Source organism: Gadus chalcogrammus, chromosome 17 (assembly GCF_026213295.1).
Source record: "Gadus chalcogrammus isolate NIFS_2021 chromosome 17, NIFS_Gcha_1.0, whole genome shotgun sequence".
Lineage (NCBI taxonomy): Eukaryota > Metazoa > Chordata > Actinopteri > Gadiformes > Gadidae > Gadus > Gadus chalcogrammus.
Window position 1 is genome coordinate 5,216,555 of NC_079428.1, and position 10,000 is coordinate 5,226,554.

Here is a 10,000-nt window from a genome sequence, read left to right on the forward strand (position 1 = left end):
GGCACCTCCAAGAGCAGGTAATCATCTCCCATAGTACGTTTAAATCAGTGGTTTCCGTGAACAACTCTCCACAACGGCTTCCACACTAGAGGCTTTTCGCTGTGATGATGTCATTCCTACATTCGCAGTTTGCACCTGAGGTCTTCGGACCAGAGAAGGCCCAATACTTCCTTGGATGTCTGAGCGAAACCACAATAATGTTCGCCACTCAAGGTCTGTTTGTGTGAGAGGCGGGTGGGTTGATGTTGGGTTCTTGTGTTTCAGGTCCGAGCTGTAAGATGGTGGGGGCGGTGACCGGACCATGTCAGTGTTGGTACGTTTTTGTTCAACCATTTTTGCCTGAGTGGACCTCTAGTCTCACCCGTCAGTCCCGGTTTCGCTGTGATGATGTCATTCCTACATTCGCAGTTTGCACCTGAGGTCTTCGGACCAGAGAAGGCCCAATACTTCCTTGGATGTCTGAGCGAAACCTGGCCTAGCTGAAGCCATTTTGTATCACTGCTTCCCCCCTCCCTGAACTCTCCCTTAAATTGTAATTTTCTCCTGCAGGTGAACCCTGACGGGGCTTCCTGATTGGGTGATGCTCTTGCAGGGACAAGTGAACCAGGCCCCTCCAGAGAAGGTAAAGACCCGAAGTAGTAGCTGGGATGGGTGGTGTGTAGGTCTTTATTGCGCTAGGTCGGGGGGGTGGTGATACGAGTGTTTCGCTGTGATGATGTCTTTCCTACATTCGCAGTTTGCACCTGAGGTCTTCGGACCGGAGAAGGCCCAATACTTCCTTGGATGTCTGAGCGAAACCACATAATGTACTCCATTTTGGCGCTTAGTTTGAAAGGCGGGTCGGTTGACGTTGGGTTCTTGTGTTTCAGGTCCGAGCCGTAAGATGGTGGGGGTGGTGACCAGACCATGTCAGTGTTGGTACGTATTTGTTCAACCATTTTTGTCCATTCGACCTTCATGTCTGGCCCCGTTTCGCTGTGATGATGTCATTCCTACATTCGCAGTTTGCACCTGAGGTCTTCGGACCAGAGAAGGCCCAATACTTCCTTGGATGTCTGAGCGAAACCAGGCCTAGCTGCCGCCATTTTGTATCACTGCTTCCCTGAACTCGACCTAACATGATGTTTATTTTCTGCTGCAGGTGAACAGTGACGGGGCTTCCTGATTGGGTGTTGCCCTGGCAGGAAGGAGTGAACCAGGCCCCTCCAGAGAAGGTGAAGACCCAAAGATGCAGCTGGGATGGGTGGTGTGTAGGTCTTTAATGCGCCAGTTAGGGTGGGGGATGACGGACTAGTGTTTCGCTGTGATGATGTCTTTCCTACATTCGCAGTTTGCACCTGAGGTCTTCGGACCGGAGAAGGCCCAATACTTCCTTGGATGTCTGAGCGAAACGACAATAATGTCCGCCATTTTGGGCTCTTGTTTGAAAGGCGGGTCGGTTGACGTTGGATTCTTGTGTTTCAGGACCAAGCCGTAGGGCGTCGGAAGTGACGAGAACATGTCAGTGTTGGTACGTATTTGTTCAACCATTTTGGCTGTAGCGGCCTTCATGTCGGCCCCGTTTCGCTGTGATGATGTCATTCCTACATTCGCAGTTTGCACCTGAGGTCTTTGGACCGGAGAAGGCCCAATACTTCCTTGGATGTCTGAGCGAAACGGCGGTCGATTGACTTAAGTTGTGGGATCAAATGACTTGGTTCAGTGCCCTGAGTAACGATGGCTCTGAACTGTGTTCCAGCAGGTCCTGTTGAGCCACCTGTTCCCAGGACCCACCCTGTAGGGCCTCCTGGTACGGGCTGTTTGGAGGTGAGGGCTGACTCTGCTTTAGGTCTTCTGGAACCCCCGGTTCTACTGCATTACAAACCAGAACTTATTTCAGATGATGTATTCTACCACTAAAAACTTCTTCAGGACAATTTTTGTCTGCTTAATAGTCTATAGCTCTACTAGAGACTCTACCCTCTACACTTGACTAGCTGCAAGCCACTTATTGGAGGCATCCTGTGCGCTATGATGATGTCATTCCTACATTCGCAGTTTGCACCTGAGGTCTTCGGACCAGTGACGGCCAAATACTTCCTTGGATGTCTGAGCGCTCTATTAAATGGTCGTCTGGGTTTAGAGCTTCTGTCTGATGGTCTGCTGCCCAATCCTCAACCTCCTTCTCTTGTTACAGCTCCATGATGTCTTAAGCCGGCCCGTGGCGACCTCGGCATCTGAATTGTGAAACTTTTCAATAAAACATGACAAAAAAAACTACTTTTGTATTGTTTCCTCATGATGTGGTAATGGTTGAACTACAATTATGGTTAATTTTAATTAAACAGCCTGGCTGAATTAAAACGAATGTTAAACTGAACATGGTCTACAGTTCCTTGTCAACTCTATGTACTAGGGCAGAGCTCTTCAACAGGGGGTCTGCGGAGGTACTGCAGGGGGGGTCGCAAAGTTTTTGTTAGAAATTTTGTTTTATATTCTCCCTGCAAATTGTTTCCACAAATCGAAAAGTCTATGCATTAACATGAATCCAACACATAAGCCGCGTTTACCTGGACACTTTTGATCCGATGGAGAGAGCTTTTCTCTGCCTGCTCCTTCAATTAAGAAGGATAGTTTAGAAACACAATTTTATACTATTTATAATAAGGGGGTCCCTGCTCCATTTCTCCGTCAGTTTGGGGGTCCTTGGCCGGGAAAATGTTGAAGACCCCTGTACTAGGGTATTGTAATGGCCTTAAAGGTGAAACGGGATATAAAACCCGTGGTTGATTTGGATGGGGAACTAGTTCGCTTTTCTGGGCCTCTCGGCTTGCCGTATGAGACCCTTTACAAGCAGGCTGGTCTGGAATTACGTCAGTTCCCGTTAGCCGGTTGTCTTAAGATATGTCAGATAAAACGATGCATTCGTGGATTTAATACCCGGTGTACGAATTAACGCAGTCGGCCGGCTATCCGTTGGACTCTGGTCAAAATAAACAATCTGTATCATGAATGTTTTACCCGGACATCTGATGGGGCGACTGGGCAAGACGGCTGAACAGACACACCAGTGTTTTAAGTAGGCTTTTCCATTTACACACCCGATTGACAAGCATCCTCCAAACCCGCATGCTTTATAAACAGACGGGACCTCCGGACGACCTGTTAAAGATGACTCAAAGGGAGAACTGGAAGTGAGTTGGGTCTGTTTACTAATGAATTAAAACCAATCACTTTTTAATAATGTAATGAACAAAGTGAATGACACTTGCAGGGTGTCATTTACCTGTGCAGGTTGCAGCATGAGCGGCTCCACGTCAAGCACCGCGGGCATGAGGCCATGCACGCAGAGATGGTGCTTATCCTCATCGCGACCCTGCTAGTGGCGCAGGTGGTGCTCGTGCAGTGGAAACAGCGGCACACGCGCTCCTACAATGTACGTTGACGGTAGTCTGACTCCCGATGAGCAAGGCACTACACTGCCGGGGCTGGAGGTTAATTGATCTGGTAGAGCAAGGCATCACACTGTCAAGTCCAATAGCGTGTGTGTTTCAGATCTGTGGACCTATGAGTGTGTTTTTTTTTCCATGTGACCTGGTTTGTCTAGTTTTTTCTAGGTGTGTTGACCTTTTTGTGTGTGCGTTTGATTACGTTATGTATTCTCCGTGTGTTGACCTAGTGTGTGTAGTTCTACTTGATGTGTAGAGCTTTTGTGTGTGTCCTAGGTTATTCCAGATGTGTTGACGTGTGTGTGGTTATTCCAGATGTGTTGAGGTGGTGTGTTGGTGTGGTTCTACCAGATGTGTTGAGCTGGTGTGTGTGTGTGTGTGTGGTTATTCCAGATGTGTTGAGCTTGTGTGTGTGTGTGTTCCCAGCTGGTGACTCTGCTCCAGATGTGGGCGGTGCCTCTCTACTTCACCATCAAGCTGTACTGGTGGAGGTTCCTCTCCATGTGGGGGCTCTTCTCCCTAGTCACCAGCTACGTCCTCTTCAGAGCCACGCGGAAACCCCTGTCCTGCCACACCCCCAGGTACATATAGCCACACCCCCAGGTACATATAGCCACACCCCCAGGTACATATAGCCACACCCCCAGGTACATGTAGCCACACCCCCAAGTACATATAGCCACACCCCCAGGTACATGTAGCCACACCCCCAGGTATACCAATAGCCACACCCCCAGGTACACATAAAGCCACTCCCCCAGGAACATATAGCCACACCCCCAGGTATACATATAGCCACACCCCCAGGTATACATATAGCCACACCCCCAGGTATACATATAGCCACACCCCCAGGTACATATAGCCACACCCCCAGGTACATATAGCCACACCCCCAGGTATACATATAGCCCAACCCCCAGGTACGCATATAGCCACACCCCCAGGTATACATATAGCCACACCCCCAGGTATACATATAGCCACACCCCAAGGTACATATAGCCACACCCCCAGGTACATATAGCAACACCCCCAGGTATACATATAGCCACACCCCCAGGTATACATATAGCCACACCCCAAGGTACATATAGCCACACCCCCAGGTACATATAGCAACACCCCCAGGTATACATATAGCCACACCCCCAGGTATACATATAGCCACACCCCCAGGTACATATAGCCACACCCCCAGGTACATATAGCCCAACCCCCAGGTACGCATATAGCCACTCCCCCAGGTATACATATAGCCACACCCCCAGATACATTTCTAGCCACACCACCAGGTACACATATAGCCACAACCCCAGGTTAAAATCTAACAAATGTGTTTGTGTTTGTGTGTGTGTCACAGGATGGTGTATAAGTGGTTCCTGCTTATCTACAAGCTGAGCTACGCTGTGGGGGTTCTGGGCTACGTGGCTATCATGCTCACCATGTTCGGCTTCAACGTCTTCCTCAGGTCTTATACACACACAAACAGGCACAAGTACACACACACACACACATGCACACACAAAGCCCTCTGTTGTTTGAGGCAATTTTCTAAAGGAGAACACTCTGATTGACACTTTTCTGATGGTCTCTCTGTTTGTCGGTCTCTGTTGCACTCTCTCTCTGTTGCTTTGTCTCTTTCTCTCTCTCCATCTCTCTGTGTCTGTGTCCATCTCTCTCTCCCTTCATCTCTCTCTCTCCCTTCATCTCTCTCTCTCATCATCTCTCTGTGTCTCTATGTCTCTTTCTCTCTCTCTCTCTCTCTTCATCTCTCTGTGTCTCTATGTCTCTCTCTCCCTTCATCTCTCTCTCTCATCATCTCTCTGTGTCTATGACTCTCTCTCTCTCTTCATCTCTCTGTGTCTCTATGTCTCTCTCTCTCTCCCTCTACACCTCTCTGTGTCTCCACACCTCCATCTCCACAGGGTGAAGGCTGAGGACTCCATGGATGTGGGAGTGATCATGTTGTTCTATGGTCTGTACTACGGTGTTATGGGCCGGGACTTTGCAGAGATCTGTTCTGACTACATGGCCTCTACCATTGGGGTACTCCTGTGTACTAAACCTGGTTATTTTAAAACTGAACCTGGTCTGTGTCGCAAGATAGATGGAGTAACCTGTATGCGTGTGTCCCCAGTACTATAACAGGGACGGTATGCCCAGCAGAAGTCTGACAGCCGACATCTGTGCAGTGTGTGGGCAACCCATTCTGGTTGACCTGGATCAGGAGGGAATTATAGAAGATACCTACCAACTGTCCTGCAACCACATGTATCCTTTAACTTGAGGATACCTCTTTAAACCTCTTTCACCTCTGTAAACCTCTTTCCACCTTGTTTAACCTTTTTAACCTTTTATACCTGTTGAATTGATCTCTTACCTCTTTAACCTCTTTTAACCTGTTTAAACCTCTAACCTCTTTAACCTCTAACATCTATAACCTCTTTTTATTTAACCAGAATCTGTTATAAAGTCTTAAACACAATCACAACTTTTATTGAACCTGTTTTACCATAACACCATACCGTGCTTTCTGTCAATCAACTCATCAACCGACCAATCTTATACAGTGACAGCTGTCATACCTTAACCAAGCCCCGCCCCCTAGATTCCACGAGTTCTGTATCCGCGGCTGGTGCATTGTGGGTAAGAAGCAGACGTGTCCGTACTGCAACGAGAAGGTGGACATGAAGAGGATGATGAACAACCCGTATCCTTTGAGTACTGCTCTCTGAATGGCTGGCACATGATAACACAAGATCACATACATAAGAACACACATCAAGGCCTTTCTTTGTGAACTTGTGCCCAATTAACACTATATAGTACATTATTTAAGGAACCAGTGTAGGGAGATTTATATAGGTACTTAAGTTGTACACTTATTTAACATTGTACTATGGGTATTAAGTAGTTCCCTATGTAGTGAACCAGATTTGTACCCGTACATTTCAGACAACACTACTGAATGGTGACCACCTAAATAGTGCACTATATCGGGGATGAGGGGACCAATTGGAACACGGCATCAATCTTTAACTCATCTCCTTCACCACAGCTGGGAGAAGACCCACTTGCTCTATGGCCAGCTGCTTGACTGGCTCAGGTACCTGGTGGCCTGGCAACCCATCATCATTGGAATCGTGCATGGAATCAACTTCTCCCTGGGCCTAGAATAGAGCCTTGGGGAACTCTGTGTTCAACAGCCTTCTGGTATACAGGAGGGTTTCCCCCTTGTATCTGACCACTCGCTGGACTTTGATGAAAAAGCCTTTTGTACGAAGTTTTTCATAGTTTTACTGCTGCGGTGCTTCCATCTATGTTGCTATGGACTCCTTGGCCTGTGCTTTTAGGTTTTCATTTCATCTAAAGCCACGGTTGTTGAAATATGTTGAAGGATATGTAACTGGGATATTTGTGTTATTATCAACAAGCAAAGAGAATGTTTTTCATACCATGCAAACTGTCATGGGAGCCCAGATAAACCCACACAGTATTAGCCTGCTGTTAGCTTAAATGCCAGCTGTAGACCGAGAGATTAAAAAAACGCCATATTATTTATTAAGTTATCCACCTTTTTCGACCTTTTTTTTTTACAGACTTGCCAAATTGTTCGTTAATGAGTTTTAATGGAGGTTTAAGGCTAGCGGAACAGAGAGTTGTTTTAACTTTCATGATCAATCTTCTAAGAAAGTTAACAAATGCCTTCAAATAAGACCGTAAATGACCAAATAGCATTGGTGTTTTCTCATAATCTTGGTCTGTGATTGGTCAGCGCTTGAAGGTGAAAGCCTTTATTAGCTCAGGAAATAGTTTCTTTCAACATTGCCACAAATGCCAAGTTAAAAGCCTTTCAAACTGAATAAAAGCCTTTCAAACAAGTATTCATAACCGTTTCTATCCGTTCTAACCAAACCTCTACTATGACATTACAAGTTGAACTCAATGCAGGCTGCTCTATTGCCAAACATTTGAAATAATGAAAATGGATAATAACTTACACAAACAAATCGGATAATCAGAAATCCTTCCAGTGAATATCAACAAGTTACAAAAACCCACGGAATAGTTTTATTTTTAACCACTTTTTTTCATTCATTCATTTCATATTTGATATCCCTGTAATTCAAGATAACTCTTAATAAACCTTATTTGGTGATAATTTATTGGTTGTATCATGTATCTGTTTGGACAACGCCAAAGTAACAACCAAACCATATATATATAGCTCCATATATATTTATATCTATAGACTTTAGCGACCCCTGGTGGTGGGTCACAGCAAGGGGACTTGTTTGTAAAGGATGAAAGAACATTTTGTACAATTCATTTGCTAGAAAATAAGACAACACAGGCTGTGAATGGGTTCAGTGCTGCCCCTTACAAATAATGTTCAGACTCCTCCCCTCCTTTCCTACTCTCCTGCTCCTCCTCTCCTCCACATCCCTTGTGTCACCTCTCCTAGTCCTGTACTCCTCTCCCACAGCGTTGCTTGGCTTCCTCTAGCAGACTCCTTCTCCCTCTTTATTTCTCCTCTCCTCCCCCACCTCCACCCTCCACCACCACCTAGTCCTCCATCTCTCCCCCCCTCTCGCTGTACGAGACGATGGCGTCGTAGCATTAAAGGGGCTCCGACGCCCCTCCCTCGTGGCGACGGCCAGCCCTACCCCGGTCGCCCGCACCGCCACGCAGGTCACCCTACATGGACACACCCTTAAGGAGAGCAGAAGCACCCAGGAGGAGAGATGAGGAAGGAGAAGGAGAGAGAAGGGAATGAGGAGATGGAGAGAGAGAGAGGAGAAGGAGAAGGAGAGATGAGAAGGAGAAGGAGAGAGAAGGGAATGAGGAGATGTAGAGAGAGAGAGGAGGAGAGATGAGAAGGAGAGAGAAGGGAATGAGGAGATGTAGAGAGAGAGAGGAGGAGAGATGAGAAGGAGAGAGAAGGGAATGAGGAGATGTAGAGAGAGAGAGGAGAAGGAGAGAAGGAGAAGGAGAGAGAAGGGAATGAGGAGATGTAGAGAGAGGAGAAGGAGGAGGAGAGATGAGATGGAGAGAGAGGAGAAGGAGGAGGAGAGATATGAGAAGGAGAGGGAGAGAGAAGGGAATGAGGAGATGGAGAGAGAGGAGAAGGAGGAGGAGAGATATGAGAAGGAGAGGGAGAGAGAAGGGAATGAGGAGAGAGAGGAAAAGGAGGAGAAGAGATGAGAAGGAGAAGGAGAGAGAAGGGAATGAGGAGATGGAGAGAGAGGAGAAGAAGAAGGAGAGATGAGAAGGAGAAGGAGATGGAGAGAGAAGGGAATGAGGAGATGGAAAGAGAGAGAAGAAGGAGGAGGATGAAAGAGGAGAAGGAGAAGGATGAAAGAGGAGGAGTAGAAATGGTCAACAGAAGTCCAGTCGGTTTGCCCGAGTGTTTAACATAGGTAGGGGTTAGTTAATACAGGTTGATCAGTATGGGTCACCTTAGTATGGCTTGGTAAGGAGTTACCTGTATGGGTTGTCCAGTAGGTTGAGGGTGTGCAGGGAGCCTAGCTTGGTAAACCAGGTGGAGTTCAGCGTGGAGAGGCGGTTCTGGGACAGATCCAACGCCTCTAACATCTCCAGTGTATGAAGGCCTGTCAGGAGATGACCTCTATCCTGTTCCCTATGGAGGAGACATGATAGTATCCTATTGTCTAGAAAGGGGTCACGATAGCGCCTCTATCCTGTTCCCTAGTGAGGAGACATGATAGTATCCTATTGTCTAGAAAGGGGTCACGATAGCGCCTCTATCCTGTTCCCTATGGAGGAGACATGATGGACCTATATCCTCCTCCCTAAAGAGAAGATATGATCCCTAAAGAGGGATCATGTCACCATCTTTAACCAGAAAAATCTGGTTAGAGATGATGCTTCACATACACCCAAGCTCCTTATTAAACTGTATTAAACACCTGACCTCCTTATTAAACTGTATTAAACACCTGACCTCCTTATTAATCTGTATTAAACACCTGACCTCATTAATCTGTATTAAATACTGACCTCCTTATCAATCTGTATAAAACACCTGACCTCCTCATTAATCTATATTAAACACCTGTCCATGCTATAAGTAGTTTTATTATTAAACATAAATAAATACACGAGTGTCAATCATTGTTTGTTGTTTGTTGGTATGTATGTGTGCCTGTGTGCGTGTATGTGTATAACATTACACCTGATGTCATAGCATCACACCTGACGTCAAAACATCAGAACTGACCATCCAAACATTAAAAACATGACGTTACATCACGTGTGTGTTGTTATCAGTAGTTATTAACATTAATTATCTACGGTGCTAACATCAGTAGTATTTCTGGCCAGTTGTTCAGAGGCGTGTGTACATCCTCCAGCCTCCAGAGGGCGCTCCTTCTCCGTCTCTGGTAGTCTCTGGTACTCTAAATCTGCCAAACCCACCTCATGTTGCAATCAGAGTTTAGTGTTTATTATGATCTTGAGTCATGCCTTGTTATAAGTTCTATACAATGTTTCATAGCATCTGAAATATAGTCATTTCATGCTGTCATTTAGATGTTCATAAGGATGCA

General features: G+C 46.3%; 1 protein-coding gene and 1 long non-coding RNA gene across 4 annotated transcripts in view; both read left to right on the top strand.

The window, feature by feature from the left end:
- The window catches only part of LOC130370219 (uncharacterized), a 3,409-nt gene extending 1,037 nt beyond the window's left edge, over positions 1-2,372 (top strand). Inside the window, exons 3-10 of one of the 3 annotated variants that reach the window (XR_008892960.1) lie at positions 1-17; positions 265-313; positions 550-622; positions 870-918; positions 1,142-1,246; positions 1,465-1,510; positions 1,739-1,806; positions 2,177-2,372. The exon at positions 1-17 is cut by the window's left edge and continues 49 nt beyond it. This is a non-coding gene — a long non-coding RNA (uncharacterized LOC130370219). The remainder of the gene's footprint in view (positions 18-264; positions 314-549; positions 623-869; positions 919-1,141; positions 1,247-1,464; positions 1,511-1,738; positions 1,807-2,176) is intronic. The other 2 variants (XR_008892959.1, XR_008892958.1) reach the window with 2 other exon arrangements.
- A 437-nt stretch (positions 2,373-2,809) lies between these two features.
- rnf175 (ring finger protein 175) lies at positions 2,810-7,556 on the top strand. The gene is made up of 8 exons (XM_056575842.1): positions 2,810-3,173; positions 3,274-3,415; positions 3,855-4,009; positions 4,792-4,899; positions 5,357-5,477; positions 5,569-5,702; positions 6,040-6,141; positions 6,490-7,556. Exons 1-8 carry the CDS (start codon positions 3,109-3,111, stop codon positions 6,608-6,610), a joined length of 948 nt encoding a protein of 315 aa, XP_056431817.1. The 5' UTR covers positions 2,810-3,108; the 3' UTR covers positions 6,611-7,556.
- The last annotated feature ends 2,444 nt before the right edge of the window (positions 7,557-10,000 follow it).

Bases quoted from the DNA above. Each gene is read 5' to 3' on its own strand.
- rnf175 (XM_056575842.1), top strand. From the start codon at position 3,109: ATGCTTTATAAACAGACGGGACCTCCGGACGACCTGTTAAAGATGACT. The intron at 3,174-3,273 runs GTGAGTTGGGTC...TTACCTGTGCAG, and splicing joins ACTCAAAGGGAGAACTGGAA to GTTGCAGCATGAGCGGCTCC. The intron at 5,703-6,039 runs GTATCCTTTAAC...CCCGCCCCCTAG, and splicing joins CAACTGTCCTGCAACCACAT to ATTCCACGAGTTCTGTATCC.